The sequence below is a fragment of the Lupinus angustifolius genome, chromosome LG11 (genome assembly GCF_001865875.1).
Source record: "Lupinus angustifolius cultivar Tanjil chromosome LG11, LupAngTanjil_v1.0, whole genome shotgun sequence".
In the NCBI taxonomy this organism is placed as follows: Eukaryota; Viridiplantae; Streptophyta; class Magnoliopsida; order Fabales; family Fabaceae; genus Lupinus; species Lupinus angustifolius.
In genome coordinates this window covers 35,531,297-35,552,491 of record NC_032019.1, presented here as the reverse complement: position 1 = coordinate 35,552,491, position 21,195 = coordinate 35,531,297, and the positions used below count along the sequence as shown (strand labels likewise).

General features: G+C 31.9%; 2 protein-coding genes and 1 long non-coding RNA gene across 5 annotated transcripts; all 3 read right to left on the bottom strand.

The window, feature by feature from the left end:
* Window positions 99-1,260, bottom strand: LOC109361224. The gene is made up of 2 exons (XM_019606605.1): window positions 1,069-1,260; window positions 99-620 (listed from the first exon to the last, which is right to left on the bottom strand). The coding sequence occupies exons 1-2, from the start codon at window positions 1,164-1,166 to the stop codon at window positions 347-349; spliced, it is 372 nt and encodes a 123-aa protein (XP_019462150.1). The 5' UTR covers window positions 1,167-1,260; the 3' UTR covers window positions 99-346.
* Window positions 10,647-13,427, bottom strand: LOC109361280. The gene is made up of 3 exons (XR_002109286.1): window positions 12,929-13,427; window positions 12,632-12,772; window positions 10,647-10,679 (listed from the first exon to the last, which is right to left on the bottom strand). It is a non-coding gene; the product is annotated as an uncharacterized LOC109361280 (long non-coding RNA).
* Window positions 14,592-20,571, bottom strand: LOC109361279 (probable plastid-lipid-associated protein 11). Of its 3 annotated transcripts, none has more exons than XM_019606681.1 (5): window positions 20,549-20,567; window positions 19,844-20,374; window positions 18,503-18,568; window positions 16,577-16,717; window positions 14,592-14,624 (listed from the first exon to the last, which is right to left on the bottom strand). In XM_019606681.1, the coding sequence occupies exons 2-4, from the start codon at window positions 20,320-20,322 to the stop codon at window positions 16,618-16,620; spliced, it is 645 nt and encodes a 214-aa protein (XP_019462226.1). In that variant the 5' UTR covers window positions 20,323-20,374; window positions 20,549-20,567; the 3' UTR covers window positions 14,592-14,624; window positions 16,577-16,617. The 3 variants fall into 3 exon arrangements, with proteins under 3 accessions (XP_019462226.1, XP_019462229.1, XP_019462227.1); XM_019606682.1 differs by lacking the exon at window positions 14,592-14,624 and adding an exon at window positions 15,828-15,965; XM_019606684.1 differs by lacking the exon at window positions 18,503-18,568 and having other exon boundaries at window positions 20,549-20,571.

Sequence of the window (21,195 nt, the reverse complement as noted above, 5' to 3'; positions counted from 1 at the left end):
GAAAAATCAACTTGATTAATTTTAGTGATTTTACACCTATATAATTAATTTAGATGAAGAAAAAAGTTATAATTGGCCAAATGAAAAAGAAGTGGATAGAGATGAACTTGAAACTTATGCCATAGACTCTGGGGCTAGTAGATATTAAAGTTACATAGCTTTTATTCACAACATGCTGAAAAGCCACTCAAAACAAGAAAATAAGTAGAAGAGTCAAAGACACACACTCTTACTACAATCTATTAAACACAAAACAACTTTTTTGACACAAAAGTTACCTATAAGCTATATAAAATTGGCTTTTCTTACTCTTCAGTTTTTATTGGGTCGCTCTTTTTTTATTTCTTTAACACATTACATCCTTGAGAAGCTTGTACCTTCGTGTGGTGGTTCGTGGCGACGGCGTTGGACTCTTCCCTTTCTCGGAGCCACCCTCTTCACGATCATGCTGCTTGATTTTCTCACCGGAATATTCAGAACGGGTGGTGGTTCCGGCCGTGTTTCCGGTGACCGGTTTTTTCGAATTAGAACCAATATGTCTTGATGAACCCTTTTCTTCACTTTGGCACCAATCGCATAGTTCAATCTCAGGTAATTCGCCATAATAGTTGCTACAATACCTGAAAAGATTAATTAAAATTTAAGCTTAATTATTCACCCCAAAGATAATAACATAAAAAGCTCATCTTATCATATTTAATAATGTCTTACAAAGGTATATTTATGTATGTATTTGATCATATATTAAAGTTTGGTTTTAAATATAAGTTAACAGTCATCGTTAGAAACATCGATAAGTTAAGATTTTGTACGTCGCCGAAACTGTATTACACTATAATTGAGGCTGCATTTATCATATTTATCCGAAATCAACCTCGACATTAAGATTTCAGGAGTTTCCGAAACTACGACCATTCTTTAAAACATTGATCAAACCTCATACAAACTATAGAGTTTTAATTACATTGAAAAAATAAAGATAAGTATCCATCAAATAAAACTACACATGTATGTAAATGATATATGATATAATAATAATCGAGAAAAAGGAGAAATAAAATAACATACGAATGTTGGAAGCGATAACAACACTTGTTACATCGAAAAAGCTTGTCGGGGAAACCAACATCACCACACATGCAACAAACGGTTTGAAGATCAACCATTATTGTGTGAGATTATTCAAAAATAGAGCAATGAGAAGAAAAAGAAAGAAGAAGAGAAAGAAGATCCACAGAAACACAGAAAGAAGAATATGATATATAAGGTAAGAGAGAAATCATAAAATATGAGATATATAGAGAGTTTATATAGAAACTAGAAAGTAATAACTTTTTTATATTTTAGATTTCACATCATATTCAATTTAAAGTTTTTAATATTAATGGAGTTTGATTTTAATATAATATATGACTGTAAAGTTTTGTCTATTGTCAACATGTATGTTTATATATAATTATTATAAAAATCAATTTTTTTAACAATTTTATATTAAATGATTGATTTTGTAAAAAAGTCTTTCTGCTGACGCTGTTAGTGTGTTAATTATTTTATATTATTATTAGATTTTATATTGAGATTAATAATTAACACATGATATATAAAATATTAGTGAACTATACATTATGTCCGAGCTAAATTTATAATGAGGTAATTAGCATTCTAATTTTTCTATTGAAATTTATTTTAAAGAATTATAATTAGTTTCATTTTTTATAAAAGTGTGATTACTTTATCTTAAATATAGTTAAGCAAATTAAAGTGAGTATAACTCATCTTAAATATAATTGTAAGAAACGTGACTTAATAAATGATTCTTGCTTGCTTAAAGTTAATATTTGAGACGTACCAGAAAATTTTCATTGAGTAATAAAAGCAACCTGAATAATCAAACACAAATAGTAGAAATAATAATAAGATTGAAATAAAATTATAGAAATTAGACGTTTGAGTCGGTGTATCAAACTTCTATAATATTTTTTATTTCCATTTATTATAAAATTACAGTGGCTGATATGTACACATGTAAACCACATATTGTTTGCTGTCTGAGGCAAGAGATTCAGAGACGATTGAGACTCCTCTCGAGTAATGGAGAAACAAATATTTTTCTTTTAAATCGTAAGGATAAAAGTGAAATCTTACTGTAAATAAAAAAGATACAAATGTTAATGTATATTGACTTTTCTTTGTTATTTTAAAGTATTTTTCTCTCTATTACTGGAAATAAGTCTCACTCTAAAGAGAGAGTAATTTCCTTGTTATATGCATAATCAACTAAATCTTTTTAAAATATATGTATGATTATAATAAATATGATTCTTAATAATCGAACATTTGATCTTTTACATTATATAATATTTAGGAAATTAGTTCATACCACTTGTTACTTTAGAGTTAATCTTAGAAGGAAAAAGAGAGAGTGAAAAAGATAATTGTGACCCATGCTTCACCTAGTTTCATTATCATTTATCATGTATTGTTTCATTATTCTTCTTTTGTTTATTTTCTATCAGCCATTTAAATAGATAGTTTTCATTCATATTTGGTTATTTAAGTTGTGGGAGCAATATGTACATAAATTTATAATATAAAAACTTAGAATATTTTTCTAAAATATTTTTATTAGTGAATGATATAGAAATTATTGCCTCGAACTAGTTTTTTGAAACAGTTTATTTTTTCACATTCGAATTGAACTAATTTTTATTTTATTTTTAAAAGTTCAAATTCAGTAAGAAGAAATTTTCTATTTTCGAATTTCCATCTAAAATTGGTAAGTTAGCGTCACATGTTGTTGCCATCACTACGCAAATTGTGACCATGATACACGCAAATCACAGGTTCTATGGCCGCTATCATAAATAATATTAATCACAAAACACAACAATTAATTATACCAGAGGATATTTCCCAACCTATAAGTAAATAATCGATAATTGACTGTTTATTCTGTTGCTCACAGGAATCGAATAAAATAGAGTCAATTAATATTATTCAGTAAATCTTACCTTACTAAAATGACGTCTTATTGGTATTCTCGAAACTATTTTGCGCCAATATATTGATTTCTTTTTTTACTGATTTTCCTTATCCTACATAACAAGCAAATATAAGTACTCATGATTTAGGAAAGATATGAAAAACTTATATATATGGTGGCGGATGGGGATTAGTTGTCTCCAAACTTGTCCTGAAACCTGTCCCTAACCAATTACAGTGAAACAAAAATTAATAAAGTTATGAATATTTACTTTTTTTTAACTGACATTACATAATATAATTGATTTAAAATAGACTTTAAGATAGACTTTGAGACATGCTTTGAGACAACAGATATTTGTCCTACGTGGCCACCTAGTTTTGTCAATTTTGTTGGGTACGTCAAACTCATATAAAAGTATAACATTTGCTTGTTTACTACTTACTAGGGTGACTACACTAGTTTCAAGTGTTCTCTACGATCAACTTGCCCTTTATTCTTAATAATGAAATTTATTAAATAAAAAGTAATTAGGAGAACATGCAATATTTCTATCCACAACTTTTAAGATACACTACTTGACCCTCTTCTATTACACTACACCTTCAATATTCAGATAGAACACAAATAGAACAATATACACCTTAATATGATGGTAAAACAACTTGAATTTGACTTTAAACTAGTATTATATATTTCAGCTTGGATTGGCTAGTCTGACTGGTTCAACCATGAACCGAATATCTAATTAGTTTGAGTTTTTCATCTAATTAGTTTTGTATAAAAATCGGTAAATCAAATTGTCGGACCAGTTGGATCGGCCAAGTCAATCAAAAAATATTTTTTGAAAAAACAACCAAAACGACGTCATTTTGAAATTAAAAAAAAATCAAATATTTTTAACTTATTTGTACTTATATTTATCATTTGTTAACTTATGTTATAGTAAAATTTTCGTTGTTTAATTAATTTTTATGTACAATTTTATTGCAATTAAAGCATAATACATAGGTTGTTTGATGATGTTTTCCACTTATTAGTGTCATTTTATAGTAGTGAAATATTCTTTGTCGACTATTTATTTAGGTATGATAATGTTTTTAAATTTAGAATATAGAGTTATTAAATAATATTAGCTAATATTATTAATTTGTTAGAATTTCTAATGTAAACCGAGTCAACGATCCAACTAATAACTCATTGACTCGATGCTCTAACCTAATCATTCATCAGTCCAAGTTTAATAAGATTGCTCCAAATTATGAGTCATATTTATAAGATGTGAAAATAATAGATTTTTAGATTTTAGTATTCTCCCAATCAACTCTTTTACTGCAATTATTTTTATTCTTTAAATTAAAGGTGCGAATATATTTATTAATGTTTACTGATATATACTTGAATTTAGTATTTTTTTTAATTCAAAATCATAGTGATCTAAAGTTGTTTTTGGGCTAAACAAGATAGGTCAATGTTTATCACATAGCTCAATTGCTCTTCACCAAAAGGATGCGAGGATGTCTCACCCAAGGTAACAAGCAACTATATTATATTAATATTCATGCTTTAGGAAAGATCTGAAAAACTATTACATAGGGTATCGACCTTGTTTTGTGGGGTATCTCAAAAACTCATTTACAAATATAATATATATTTGCTTGTTATTTACAAATATAATATATATTTGCTTGTTATACCTAGGGTGGCTATAGTGTGGGTTCAAGTGTACAAATATGATCAACGAGCGTTGGTTCAAGTGGTACATGCTTGATTTTCCTTAAGTAAGGTCTCGGATTCGAGTCTTGTGGATGGAAAAAATGTCCGCTGAGAGAGTTAGCCCCACGTATCTGTGGATGTTCCCGACTCGGACATGATTGCCTCCAGTGTGAGGATACATGTGGGAAACCAAAAAAAGTACACACATGCTATTTGGTCTATGGGAAGAAAACCAAATGATTAGGTTGTTTGTGTTGTATGTTAAATGTCATATAATATGAACAACTTAGTTTATGTGTAATATAAATAATGTATGTAGATTGTGTGTAGTATAAACAATGTAGGTTTTGCTTTATATATGTAGTATGAATGTAGGTTTTGTAGAAATTGATATGAAAAATGCATGCATGTAATATTAATCACTAATGTGATACATGGATATTCAACTCTTCAAAAAACGGACCATATAAAAAATCTTTAAAAACTAGACCATATATATCCTCTCCTCTTTTAAACATTAAATATGTTAAAATGTGCTAAGAGTCCTGAAAAAGAAAGTTTATTGATGAATCAAGAAGTATGAAAGTATCATGAATGAGAAAATGAAAAGTTTCTATATTGAATTGAGTTACCAGGAATAAGGGATCACCTTTTAATATACTACAATATCTAACTAATAACTAACTAGTTAATCGATTAATTAAACTCTTAATCGATTAACAAAAACAATATTACAATTAACAAACTGAAATCAACTAACAACTTTAACAAAATCAATACATTTTGAGTTTCCATTTAAGGAATATCTTTAGTTACTCCACCTATTGGTTTCCATTTAAGGAATATCGTAGTGAAGAATATTAGTTTGAGTTTCACCCATAACAAATTTAAAAATGAGTTATAAAATGGTTTAATGATTTAGGGTAAAATGAAGGAGATTGAGAGTTTGAGTCTCGTCTATAACAAATACACTAATAATTGCCGATAAAAAATTATACTAAAGCATGCACGTGCCGTTTACATCCTTTACTATATGCTAGTTATAGCTAGGTGTTCAATTCTTTTCTCTCTTTAATTTGTTTTAGTTTATTTGTATTGTGTACTAGATATATAAGAGAGAATATTATATTGTTATCACTTTTAATTATGTGTTCTTAATCAAGATACTATAACTCATTAGTCTAAAGTCACTTTAATATATTTTTAATTTTTTTACTAATGCAGTAATGACTATTAATTTTCCAAGATATATATGTTTCTATGAATGATAATTTTGGACTAAATCACAATGTTGGACTCATAAGGCAAAGAAAAGAACGGTGATGCTTAATTGAAGTCCAAATACAGGAATAGTATAATGACATGCAAATGTACGTATTTGAATTTTATTATAGTAAATAGAAAAATGAGAATATTATTATAGTAAATAGCAAAATGAGAATATTATTCTTGAATGTGACGTGAAAATGAGATATATTTGGTGTATTGAATAAAGTTTTAAACAATGTTTCTAGATGTGGTTTCTGAAATTCTCAAAACTTTATGTTTCAATCTTAACATGTTGATGTATTGAATAATATTTAAAATTGCTATGTTTTTTTTTTATGATTCTCAAAATTTTAACATATTGATATTTGTAACAATCACAAACCCATGTTTATAAACTTGAAAATTACTACTCAAATCTTAAACAATAATTGTTATGATCTTATAAATGGTCATTTTTAATGACTAAGGCATATAATTTAAATAAAAATGTAGTAATTTGTGTTTTATGTTTATTAAGGTGTGCCTCGACCTACGGTCACAAATTATTTTTTTGCTACTAAATTGGATTTTATCTTTTTCAAAAAGTTGTTTAATTATTTTTATCATTATTATTTTAAGATTATAGAAGATTAAAATATGTAAAATATGATCAACACTCTTAATGTTTTGTTAGATTTTTAAATATCATACAAAATCAAAGATCGGAATAAAATTCTTAGAAACAACATTAACTAGGAACCATAAGAGAAGAGGCATTGCCATTTCAAACCCTTGGACTAGTTATGACAGGCTCTTGAGTGAAAATATGGATTACTTGTGATGACAAATAATATTGGTCCATATTTTCTGTTCCGGCTCAATGAAAAAATATTAAATAAAATTATAAAACACAAAATAACATTTTCTTATATTATTTACACAAAGTTAATTTTTTTGGTATTACCAATGAGTATTTTCTCATTTTTGGGTAAGGGAAGAATCCTTATAGGGCATATAGTTGTTCATCTCAACAAATATCATTCTTAGGAATCGAACTTTTAACTTTGATGATTCAGTAGGGTCTTACACCAATAGGCTAACGCCTTGTTGATAGACAAAGTTGATTGATTAAATATGCGAGAGACTTTAAAGAAGGGTAAAATAAAAACGGTAAAAGTGAAAAAAAAAACCACAAAAGGACGAATAAGGACCTCACTCCCCAAACTTAACGCACTTGTACTTGTAGACATTCTTTGTCGCTATTATTACATGCATAGGGGACACATGCGTCATTCAACAAACTCCTATCAACATTTTCACAATAAAACAAAACCCAAATTACTACATAGCAAATATGGCAATAATGAAGAAAAAACGAATAAAATGTGTGAATATGGGTTAGGATAACTATGATGTACAGTGTGGATTGTTGTGTGAAGTCTTACGTAATAAATACGTGACAATGTTCTGTTGTCTCAAACTTTGTCTCAAACCCTATCCCAGACCAATCATATTATGTCACCTCAGTTAAAAAAATTAAATATTTATAACTTTATCAGTTTTGCTTCATTGTGATTGGTCAGAAACGTGGTTGAGGACATGGTTTGAGACAATAGATCTCCATCCATAAATATGAAGATGATAAGCTTGTTGTGGGACCAGATCTTCTTTTACTCTTCCTTTTTGCTTAAAAATATATTATGAAATAGGTAGCTAAAATGCCCTTTAAGGCCTCCGATTATACAAACTACCAACATTTCAGTTTTTTTCAAGAAAATTCTTTAATCTGATTTTTTTTTCATAAATAATTGAGTATTAGATTTTGAGAAATAAATATATACTAGTTTACAAATTTTATATATTATTAATACATCTTCCACTTTGTTTGACATAAGGAATATAACTCAATTGGTAGAACTCCACTCTTACTATTAAGTCGTTGTGATTACGGGTTAGATCTCTAATTGTCCATAACATCATTTATGTTTTTTTTTTTTGTAAATATCATGATTCATGTTTAATCATTAACTATGCAAATGAAATAGTTTGAAGTAAATAGTTTCAAGGTAAATACCACCATTAGATAGATAACAGTTTGAAGTAAATTATTATTATTATTTTGAAGTAAATTTTTATCACTTGCAAAATCAATTCACTAAAAGAACATATATAGATCAAAAACTTAGTCCGCAAAGGCCTTGTGACTTGTGAGTATCGGCAAAATTTCTCTTATATCTACCAATCAATTTACATTTTTTATCTGATTGGCAAAATTTTGACGACTTTTTAATATTGAATGAGGTTGGTAAGAAATGTGTTACGGCATAACTGTTATTGAAGGTTGATTTTGTGAATGGAGCTTATTAGAGTTTATGATGCAACATTTGATTTTGGGGAATTTAGATCCTCTCCGATACTCGGTATATCGAGATTGTAATACATGGCACAAATCAAGTAAGCTCCTACATTGCATGATTCATTTTTTGAGTAGCCTTTTGTTATTCTTCATTATCATGTGGGTCTATTCCCTTTTTCATTAGAAATATTTTGATGAAAGACTATACTTTTATTTAGGATTTAGTTAATTTTATTTTATTTGAATTTGCTTATAATTTATGTTTATTTAATTAATTATTATTTAGATCATCATTATCTAATCGATTGTAATAATTTTTTCTATATAATAAATTACTTAGAATGACTCATATTTGGGTTTGACCAAATAGCTATTACCTTGACACCAAAGAAGAGTTCGACCCAATGTTTTACTTTTGTCCTAGTTGATCCCAATTCGACATTAGAAGTATATTAATTTTTCACCAATAACCAAATACTTCTGATAATAACCTTATGATTCAGAGGCTTACTAGTTGGAAAGGGTAATTTTTCATCTTTTGGGTAGTAGGATAAGTCTTACAAAATTTTGTTCTGGTTAGTATATCTGTTTATTATCTTTCTTTTTATAAACTTTCTAAGAAGTTGTTTAGAATTCTCACAATCTGAATCCCAATTGGATTCCATGTACTTTGTGACCCTCCAAACTCCCTCGCGGCCTTCATATTTTTAGGTCTTTTCTTTTTTGAAAGACTAAATTGGTAAGGTCGAAAAATATTAGGGACTAAAATGAGTATTTACTCTAGAAATTAATCTTTTTTTCTGTAATAAAAGAAGTATCATTGGATAAGAAGAGGATGAAACATCCTCACAGAAATTTCATGAACTTCTGACAAATGCATACTGAACCTTCATCATCTAATGTTTTATGTTGTTGTTGCCTAGAACCTCTTCCACCACAGCTGAAAACATCAAATACAACCATTTAGCTACCAGATTTACAAGGCAATACCTAGAACCTAAAAAATCTGTCTCACAATCACTTAACTTCAACTTGAGAGTTAATTTTTCCTATAATAAAAACCTGTTTTACAATCGGAAATACACTTGTGTAAAGTGATTATTCACACAATTACAATTACCACCTTTCATTATCTTCAGACACTTCCAATCTTTCACATAATGTTACAGATGAAAACTCTTGGATATCTTGTAACCAATATTTTTTTGGTTTTCCACAGGTATCCTCACATTGGAGGCAATCTTGTCCGAGCCGGGGACATCCACAGGTACGTGGGGCTAACTCTCCCAGCGGACATTTTTTCATCCACAAGACTCGAACCCGGGTTCTTGCTTATGGGGAATCAAGCATGTACCACTTGAACCAACACTCGTTGATTCATGTAACCAATATAATACCATAGTTACAAACCAAATCATGACATGGCTCATAAACAATAAAACATAATAGACCAGTATATACTAATACTAGTACCGGTCATCAAAATGGTAGGGTGCTTGTATGGTTGCATCATTTGGAGTTCAAAAGACAAAACATCACAATTTCTCTATTTAGGAATTTGGGAATACAAAATATATTTACAAAGTTAAGGGGTCATAGTATTAAAAAAGGGCGGCCCGACTCCCCCGTAGTAGAGATCAGGGAAAGTGGATGTATGCAACCTTACCTGACAAACGAAGAGGTTGTTTCCCAATGTTACAATGTTCAAAAACACAAATTTGAAAGTAGAAGGCTGGAAGAGATAACATAAGGGGAACATAGAGATGGATGTTTCTCTCATTATTGAGAAGGAATAATATGCAAAGAAGCTTCCTCAATAAGTATTACTCTATGAAATAATAGTTCTAATGCTTTAGATGAAAGTAGAATATCTATGCAGAAACCAGGAAATGCTAACGCAAGAGAAATGATTCATTTAATTGAAACTGGTATAAATGATATTGATGACAATGTTAAAAAAAAATCAATATTTCGTTCAAAACATTTATTTTATTTTTCTTCTTATGAACAATAGTGTAAGCTAAGTTACACTAACACAAGACCAACAAACAACATGTGAAGAAAAACTCACAATGAAAAACCAAACGATGTAGACAAGAGAGAAGCACGGAAAAGAGACTTGAACTTAACCTGAATTACTTTAATGGATTTGCTATTAACTACAGCAAGACACGTAATCTCTTTCCGACGTAATTCTTAAGAACAATATTGATTAGTAAATATAATCATATACTTGGAAATAATTAGTTCTTTATCTATCAAATGATGAGATACTTAATTAATTATATATAGAGTAATAATATGTTCTCCTACTAAATTCTCTCCTATAAATCTTTCTACACCACAAAATAGTTCTCCATATTTGACTCATTTAAGCTAACCTTCAAAGGAATATCTTCTAGGTCAACCATCTGAAGAACAATTAACAATGGGAGAAATAGCCTAACTGGTTACCATGGAGAATGAGGCAGGCAATGTGGGCAACACCCTCCTCCACAGATGTTTGCCGGAATAGGCAAAGGGCTCTTTCTGGCTCTTGATAGAGAACCAATTAGTTGGGTTCTAATCCGATATCAATTGATTTTGGGATAGAACCGTAATGTGATATCAGAGCTAAAGATTATAGTGCAATTTAATGAGCGAGTCAATTGACAGATAGAAATTAAACTAACAGGACAACCATGCATAAACAAAGCTGACGTTATGGAAAAGGATGGAAGTGGTGAGGCTTGGCCAACTGCAGTGACTTGTACATTGGATGATTTGGATTTGGTGTGGTGTTTTCAGGAGGTGATAGTTTCGATAAAAGAGAACAATTACCGCCTATGTGATCAGAAGCACCAGAATTCAAAATCCAAAATTCGACAGACAAGGTATTAGAGAGACAACGGCTAAGGATGACACATGTTGGGCTACTTTAAGCTGAAGATACTCCTTTTTTGCATTGACAGAAGATGTAGCAGCCTTAGGGTTTCCTCGTCACAATGACTGCGTGATTTAGCCATGACAAAAGAAACAGTCCACCAAACCAGGGGTAAGATCAATAGATAGATTGAACAGCACTGGCAGACGCAGAACCAAACAACACAAAAAGAGTGAACCCAAACAGGAAAGAAACCAAAAGCAAGGATAAAACCTGCTCAAAACTTGGACCAACTTGCCAAACCTTGAAACTGAAGCGAATGAAGAGACAAACAAACCATAGTGGGCCCCATGCGACGGCAAACTCCAACCAAAATATGAGGATGTGTGGGCATGTCATATCGACAATGGCTAGGGTGATTCAGGGCTTGGACAGATCAGCGACATCTGAACCAAATGGTGGTGTCAACTTGAACACCTGGTAACGCCGCAAAATTGGTCAGCCTCTGAACAGCGTCCAATTTGATAAACTAGGTTTCCTGGACTCAGAAACATTCTGATAACAACTTGAATGTGAAAGTATGAATTGACTTGTATTTCATGAATGATTGGTAACGTTTATATACACAATGATAGCATAAGCAATCCCTAAAGTTTAGGGATTATAATCAACTAACGAAATTGATATTAAATAAGGCACTACAAATCAGATGATATCCAAATATCTCAAAATCAAGGATAAATTTAACTTGGTAGATACATGAATAGTGAACCTAGATGTAAACAAATGAACTTCGAAAAACTAAATTAATTGAGCACTTAATTGTCCCCCAAGAGTCAGTTCTGTTTGTAAAGCTACAAGACATAAAGTGAGAGCAAATGCATTCAAACCCTGACAGTCGCACAATTTGCCCGTCCCACACCCCGTCAAAAACTTCGCCTAGTAAAAAATTGAGTATTTGTTTTTAAAAAAATAAATCAATTTTGTCATTTCTATGTTCTGTTAAACAGATGTAGATTATAATTTTGTCCTTCCTCAAACTTAACTTCATGATCCAACTCTACCAAGTACCAACAACTTAAACATTAGTGGGCTTTATTTTATCTGTAACATGCTCCACCTCATATAAGAGTCCCTTGGGATTGAAATCTGGGCAATGCACAAACCTAATTTACAACACTTCAACTCTTGAATCATGACTACTTTGTCATATAGGCTCTAATACTATATCATCAACCAACTCTCCAACCGCTTAGCATGTTAGAGGGAAGCATATAAATAGGTTTATTATATCTCTAAAAGTAAAAAACGGGCTGTCTGCATCATATTTTATGAGCATGTTAAGATCAAAGTATTGTAGATTAACCAATACATACTTCAAATTCAAAGAATCACAAGATCTTGTTATAAACTAATAAAGCACGCAAACAGAATTAAAACAATAGGGAGTTAAATTAGAAGTAACCTTTAATGGATATGCACATACAACGAAAATGAAGATTCCACTCATTCTTTCCACCTGTACGAAGCACGATCTACAACTAAATAATCTCCACGGATATCCTTTGCAACTCGAAGGTCATCATCGAGGTACACAGTCTCAAACCTACAGAAACAGGATGCAAGTACAGGATTACAAAAATTGAAAAGAAAAGGCAGCAGAGTAATAAAATCACAAAGCTAAGAAAGAAGATATTCACTTTTCTATAAAAAATGGAAGCCAGATAAAATCATCTGAACTAATATAGAAAGGAGAATATACATGCCAAAGTATAGCCATCATGTAAGTTTCCTAGATTAGTGAAAGACATAAAAGTAGGGTGAACCAAGTCAGTTGCAAAACACTACGGCAGGTGATACACTGGGAACAAACATGGCTTTAGGCACAAAAAATAATCTCTGATAGAAAATTTATTACAACACATGCACACAAGTTACACCAACTTCTTCCACAAACCCTTTTCTTCTTATCCTAAACAGATTGACCTGTCATGGAAACTTCAATAGGATGTATGCAACATTTCTCTTCCAGACTTGCTCTTCCTCTAACCCTTCCTTCTTTGTCAAGATTATTTTCTTGTTACTGATGCCTCTTTTATGACAATATTCACTCTTCCCTGTCTCATATTCCAAGAAAGCATAAATTCATATATCTCTCCAACTTATTGTTATCAAAGCTCTCTAACAAAAGTGACCAACAGTTAAGGAACAGAAAAAGATATTCAGCAATGAGTAAACCATATAACTAACTGAATCCTTGCATAGCCTGTTAGAAGATATGAAAAGTATCTCATAATTACTTTATTAAATCTTAGTTCTGAGTACAATAGATGAACTCAAAATTTATTTCCTACTTTTACTCCCTTATTTGTTCCATATTTAATTTAACTAGGACTAGGAGTCTAGGTTCTTGCTTATGGGGAATCAAGCATGTACCACTTGAACCAACACTCGTTGATTCATGTAACCAATATAATACCATAGTTACAAACCAAATCATGACATGGCTCATAAACAATAAAACATAATAGACCAGTATATACTAATACTAGTACCGGTCATCAAAATGGTAGGGTGCTTGTATGGTTGCATCATTTGGAGTTCAAAAGACAAAACATCACAATTTCTCTATTTAGGAATTTGGGAATACAAAATATATTTACAAAGTTAAGGGGTCATAGTATTAAAAAAGGGCGGCCCGACTCCCCCGTAGTAGAGATCAGGGAAAGTGGATGTATGCAACCTTACCTGACAAACGAAGAGGTTGTTTCCCAATGTTACAATGTTCAAAAACACAAATTTGAAAGTAGAAGGCTGGAAGAGATAACATAAGGGGAACATAGAGATGGATGTTTCTCTCATTATTGAGAAGGAATAATATGCAAAGAAGCTTCCTCAATAAGTATTACTCTATGAAATAATAGTTCTAATGCTTTAGATGAAAGTAGAATATCTATGCAGAAACCAGGAAATGCTAACGCAAGAGAAATGATTCATTTAATTGAAACTGGTATAAATGATATTGATGACAATGTTAAAAAAAAATCAATATTTCGTTCAAAACATTTATTTTATTTTTCTTCTTATGAACAATAGTGTAAGCTAAGTTACACTAACACAAGACCAACAAACAACATGTGAAGAAAAACTCACAATGAAAAACCAAACGATGTAGACAAGAGAGAAGCACGGAAAAGAGACTTGAACTTAACCTGAATTACTTTAATGGATTTGCTATTAACTACAGCAAGACACGTAATCTCTTTCCGACGTAATTCTTAAGAACAATATTGATTAGTAAATATAATCATATACTTGGAAATAATTAGTTCTTTATCTATCAAATGATGAGATACTTAATTAATTATATATAGAGTAATAATATGTTCTCCTACTAAATTCTCTCCTATAAATCTTTCTACACCACAAAATAGTTCTCCATATTTGACTCATTTAAGCTAACCTTCAAAGGAATATCTTCTAGGTCAACCATCTGAAGAACAATTAACAATGGGAGAAATAGCCTAACTGGTTACCATGGAGAATGAGGCAGGCAATGTGGGCAACACCCTCCTCCACAGATGTTTGCCGGAATAGGCAAAGGGCTCTTTCTGGCTCTTGATAGAGAACCAATTAGTTGGGTTCTAATCCGATATCAATTGATTTTGGGATAGAACCGTAATGTGATATCAGAGCTAAAGATTATAGTGCAATTTAATGAGCGAGTCAATTGACAGATAGAAATTAAACTAACAGGACAACCATGCATAAACAAAGCTGACGTTATGGAAAAGGATGGAAGTGGTGAGGCTTGGCCAACTGCAGTGACTTGTACATTGGATGATTTGGATTTGGTGTGGTGTTTTCAGGAGGTGATAGTTTCGATAAAAGAGAACAATTACCGCCTATGTGATCAGAAGCACCAGAATTCAAAATCCAAAATTCGACAGACAAGGTATTAGAGAGACAACGGCTAAGGATGACACATGTTGGGCTACTTTAAGCTGAAGATACTCCTTTTTTGCATTGACAGAAGATGTAGCAGCCTTAGGGTTTCCTCGTCACAATGACTGCGTGATTTAGCCATGACAAAAGAAACAGTCCACCAAACCAGGGGTAAGATCAATAGATAGATTGAACAGCACTGGCAGACGCAGAACCAAACAACACAAAAAGAGTGAACCCAAACAGGAAAGAAACCAAAAGCAAGGATAAAACCTGCTCAAAACTTGGACCAACTTGCCAAACCTTGAAACTGAAGCGAATGAAGAGACAAACAAACCATAGTGGGCCCCATGCGACGGCAAACTCCAACCAAAATATGAGGATGTGTGGGCATGTCATATCGACAATGGCTAGGGTGATTCAGGGCTTGGACAGATCAGCGACATCTGAACCAAATGGTGGTGTCAACTTGAACACCTGGTAACGCCGCAAAATTGGTCAGCCTCTGAACAGCGTCCAATTTGATAAACTAGGTTTCCTGGACTCAGAAACATTCTGATAACAACTTGAATGTGAAAGTATGAATTGACTTGTATTTCATGAATGATTGGTAACGTTTATATACACAATGATAGCATAAGCAATCCCTAAAGTTTAGGGATTATAATCAACTAACGAAATTGATATTAAATAAGGCACTACAAATCAGATGATATCCAAATATCTCAAAATCAAGGATAAATTTAACTTGGTAGATACATGAATAGTGAACCTAGATGTAAACAAATGAACTTCGAAAAACTAAATTAATTGAGCACTTAATTGTCCCCCAAGAGTCAGTTCTGTTTGTAAAGCTACAAGACATAAAGTGAGAGCAAATGCATTCAAACCCTGACAGTCGCACAATTTGCCCGTCCCACACCCCGTCAAAAACTTCGCCTAGTAAAAAATTGAGTATTTGTTTTTAAAAAAATAAATCAATTTTGTCATTTCTATGTTCTGTTAAACAGATGTAGATTATAATTTTGTCCTTCCTCAAACTTAACTTCATGATCCAACTCTACCAAGTACCAACAACTTAAACATTAGTGGGCTTTATTTTATCTGTAACATGCTCCACCTCATATAAGAGTCCCTTGGGATTGAAATCTGGGCAATGCACAAACCTAATTTACAACACTTCAACTCTTGAATCATGACTACTTTGTCATATAGGCTCTAATACTATATCATCAACCAACTCTCCAACCGCTTAGCATGTTAGAGGGAAGCATATAAATAGGTTTATTATATCTCTAAAAGTAAAAAACGGGCTGTCTGCATCATATTTTATGAGCATGTTAAGATCAAAGTATTGTAGATTAACCAATACATACTTCAAATTCAAAGAATCACAAGATCTTGTTATAAACTAATAAAGCACGCAAACAGAATTAAAACAATAGGGAGTTAAATTAGAAGTAACCTTTAATGGATATGCACATACAACGAAAATGAAGATTCCACTCATTCTTTCCACCTGTACGAAGCACGATCTACAACTAAATAATCTCCACGGATATCCTTTGCAACTCGAAGGTCATCATCGAGGTACACAGTCTCAAACCTACAGAAACAGGATGCAAGTACAGGATTACAAAAATTGAAAAGAAAAGGCAGCAGAGTAATAAAATCACAAAGCTAAGAAAGAAGATATTCACTTTTCTATAAAAAATGGAAGCCAGATAAAATCATCTGAACTAATATAGAAAGGAGAATATACATGCCAAAGTATAGCCATCATGTAAGTTTCCTAGATTAGTGAAAGACATAAAAGTAGGGTGAACCAAGTCAGTTGCAAAACACTACGGCAGGTGATACACTGGGAACAAACATGGCTTTAGGCACAAAAAATAATCTCTGATAGAAAATTTATTACAACACATGCACACAAGTTACACCAACTTCTTCCACAAACCCTTTTCTTCTTATCCTAAACAGATTGACCTGTCATGGAAACTTCAATAGGATGTATGCAACATTTCTCTTCCAGACTTGCTCTTCCTCTAACCCTTCCTTCTTTGTCAAGATTATTTTCTTGTTACTGATGCCTCTTTTATGACAATATTCACTCTTCCCTGTCTCATATTCCAAGAAAGCATAAATTCATATATCTCTCCAACTTATTGTTATCAAAGCTCTCTAACAAAAGTGACCAACAGTTAAGGAACAGAAAAAGATATTCAGCAATGAGTAAACCATATAACTAACTGAATCCTTGCATAGCCTGTTAGAAGATATGAAAAGTATCTCATAATTACTTTATTAAATCTTAGTTCTGAGTACAATAGATGAACTCAAAATTTATTTCCTACTTTTACTCCCTTATTTGTTCCATATTTAATTTAACTAGGACTAGGAGTCTACTATTAGTATAGATACTTAGATAGGAGTGTTAGATTTGTGTTTTCTATTACATAATCATCACAAATTAATATTAATTGATCTCATTAAAATTCAACATCATATCAAAGTGGTATTGCAGAACCATTACTAGCTTCCAAGTTCCCAAAAATCTAGACTTCAGATTAATCACCTCTCCTACAGTGTCATATTTCCAGAAGTAACTGTCTGTTCCACTTGGCGGGACTTCTGGTCAGCAATCACACCATCAGACCAATCTCTATATGTGCTCAAATTTCCTCTGGCTTGTTAGTTTGGCTCTTAATCAATGCTAGCTCAACAGTAAGGGGAAAATGGAAAATGATGTCTCAACTTAAACTTAGGGATTTTGTCTTTTCCTTAATAAGTTATTTGTTTCTGTATTTCTTTAGGATTAGGAGACCTTGTTAATTAGAATTATGATTCTAGGGTTAGTTTACATAGGACTATTGAGTGTGTCTCATGTAACACATTATCATCACATCGTTTCTATATCATTTGTATATTACTTAATCTTCCCTAGGCTCACGTCTGAGTATTTTTCCCATATGTGGCCTTAGTGACTTTAATGTCACGTATGGGTATTTTTCCTTAGCAAACTGCAAATCCATCTTTGGGAATCAAGGCCTTAGTGACTTAGGATTTACCCTAAACCTTCCTCTTAAGTTACCAAGGCCTCATTTTACCATTGCAAGGTCTAGGTTGCCTTCACCATTAAGGTTCATTTTATATTCTTAAGAAGTGATCAGATATCAACAACTAAATAACAAAACATGCAAAGAAAAGAGCATCCATGTAGTTCTTCTATATAAATATAGCCACCATTATAAATAAAATGGGTAAATATTTATATGAACACTTGAATGGTTGACCAGCAAGCAATGCTACCATATGGGAATATATAACATGAACATAACCAAATAACTAACTACATTTTACTTCAATTATATTGTACATTTAAAGTACTTACCAACCCTGTCCAAATGGTGGCAGCGGTATTTCCCAGTTCTTCCCACGTAATACAGCACTAGTAAATCTAAAACAACAAATATTAGTCTTCACGAGTATATATAAATATTTCTAGTGTGAAGATATGAATTTAATTTTGCTTCACTGATATACACAGAGTTCCACATTTTAAGTGAAGAATGTGATGCCAACCCCAAAAAGTAAAGGAAAAAACAGTGTAAAATTGAGTATGCTTTTGATCTATTTTCAATATGAAAATCTTTACACTATCATTTTAAACGTTAGTAATAATAATGCTATGCATTCATAAAAATATGAACTACAAACTTGACTAAATTCACCTAAACTGAAAGTATCTATAGCATTATAACATAATTATAACGTAATATAAAGAGACAAGATCACTTATCCATCCAAGAATCAATTAACATGTGTCATGACAACTCACTCTACCCAGAACTCTATAAAAAAACTAAATCTACTTATCTAGCATTTTCCTTCAAAGAAGAGTAACAACAAAGGTAGTCATTCTTTTCTTGTAGACAGTTTTTGACCGAGAGTAAGAATTGGGTAGGTATCGGGGACTCTGGTTGAACCCAATTGCTCACACTGTATATCCCGTACCTCTGCTAATTGAGCTAACTCTCTTGGAGATATTATTTTATAATCAAGTACTTGCAGAATAGCACTCTCTTGGAAACATTATTTTTTATAATCAAGTACTTAGTACTCTCTAGGAGACATTATTTTGTAATAAGTAGTTACCCATAATCCAACATGCTCACACTAAGTGTTTTAAATTGCAGTTGAGGTTATGCTGTGTCACAATTATGATCGTGATACTGTTATAGAGAAACCCAAAATCGCAATATTACGACTAAATTGCGATTGCAAAGTACAATTTAAACATTGCTGACATTATGTCATGATCAGTGATTAGAATTACGGACACCATCAAGTTACGCAGCCGCAATATTGCAGTTGTCGTGGCCGCCACAACCGCGTCCTACTGAAATTGTGGTGTGATACCAAATCACTAAATGTGACCGCATTAAGCAGCACAAACACATCAAACCACATTTAGACCGCATTATCACATCAGATCACATCTTAATGCATCAGACTGCATCCAATTCAAACATATTTTTTTAATCACAAAAGGAAACAACCACAATGTGCATCACAATTGACGTAACGATTGCAATTGCAGTAACTACAATTATGACCGCAAACTCGATTTAAAACACTCATATCTGCTAATTGAGCTGACTCTTAAGACATTAGTTTATAATCAAGTACTACCTAAGTATTACTAAAAAAAGCAGAATGAATTATTATTAACCTGAAATTGACTCTCTGAGGCGAAGCAATCTCAATGCCAGAACGAACAAAGAAAACTCCATACGGAGGAAAAGTGATAACATTATTGAGAGTCTTATTCTCAACATCAATCACTTGCAACACATCACCAGCACTAGTACCAAACAAATAAGCCTTCTCAACAATAAAAAGCTGTTCCTTCTCCGTTGTCCATAACAACCTCCACGTGCCTGAGAGAGAATCGCCGGTGGTGACAGAGCCAGCTCCCACGGCGGCCACGGCGTCGATGGCGTCGATAATTGAAGCTCGCTTCTGAGGGTTGGATTGAGTCTTGATGCCGCGGTTTTGGTCGGAGATGAGGGTGAGGAGGTGGTGTTTGGCGGAATGGGATTGGGCGGTGACGGAGGAGTAGGTGAAGGTTGGGTGAGAGTAGCGTGTGGTGGTGATAGGGAATTGAGATTTGAAGGGATTGGATAAGAAAAGTGTTGTTGTTGGAGCCATGAGTGGAGTGTTGATTGAATTTGAATGGTTTTGAATTTCATGTGGGTTTCGTGAAATTAACTTCAATGCTCGAACATCTAATAAACATGTCTCAAACCAATTATATTGAACTAAAAAATAAATAAAATTATTAATATTTAAATTTTTTAACTAATATGATATATTGTGATTGTTTTGAATTTTGATACAGACTTTAGGAAAGGCTTAGGTTCAATAGATCATTGTCCAAATGAGTGAAGTTTAGAGAATTGGCTGTTGATAACATCTGAAAAACCAGAAAAAATGAAACACGTGTGGTGTGGGTCAGGCTCGAGGCAAGTGCAATTTTCCCTTAAGTTTGAAGGGTAAATTCGTCTTATCATAATAAACATAAGGGTATAAAGAATATTTTTTATGATATAAAGAATATTTTTTATTAGATGTACTTTATGTTATCATTTTTATATTTATTATAATATATAACTTAAAATAAGATATATTAATTATAATTATCTGATTATATGGTTTTACTTTAAATAAAAAATATTAAGGCAAAATAGGAAAACAGAATTGTGGTGCTAGTTATTTCAAGTTTTGGCTTTATATATAGTATTGATACACCCATATTTAACAATGTTCAATTTTTTCGAAAATTATGCTCTACTTCTAGGAAAATTTTGTTTCTTTTCTTTTTACTGACTTTTAAAAATATTGTTTTTTTCCTCACATTCTCACCCATAAAACCTAGCATTATTTGTTTATTTACGATTTACAAAAAAAAAAGTCCCAAAGAATTATAGAATCTCTATTATTTGATCTTTTCATTTGTGTAAACTTAGGGCTTATTTGTCATGTTGCATAAGGCATGATATTATAAGTTAATAAAATATATTA

Excerpts from the sequence above, each read along its gene's own strand:
- LOC109361224 (XM_019606605.1), bottom strand. The coding sequence starts at position 1,166 with ATGGTTGATCTTCAAACCGTTTGTTGCATGTGTGGTGATGTTGGTTTC. Across the intron at positions 621-1,068 it reads TGTTATCGCTTCCAACATTC|GTATTGTAGCAACTATTATG; the intron begins GTATGTTATTTT and ends TAATCTTTTCAG.
- LOC109361279 (XM_019606681.1), bottom strand. The coding sequence starts at position 20,322 with ATGGCTCCAACAACAACACTTTTCTTATCCAATCCCTTCAAATCTCAA. Across the intron at positions 18,569-19,843 it reads CCTCAGAGAGTCAATTTCAG|ATTTACTAGTGCTGTATTAC; the intron begins GTTAATAATAAT and ends TTGTTGTTTTAG. Across the intron at positions 16,718-18,502 it reads CCACCATTTGGACAGGGTTG|GTTTGAGACTGTGTACCTCG; the intron begins GTAAGTACTTTA and ends CTGTTTCTGTAG.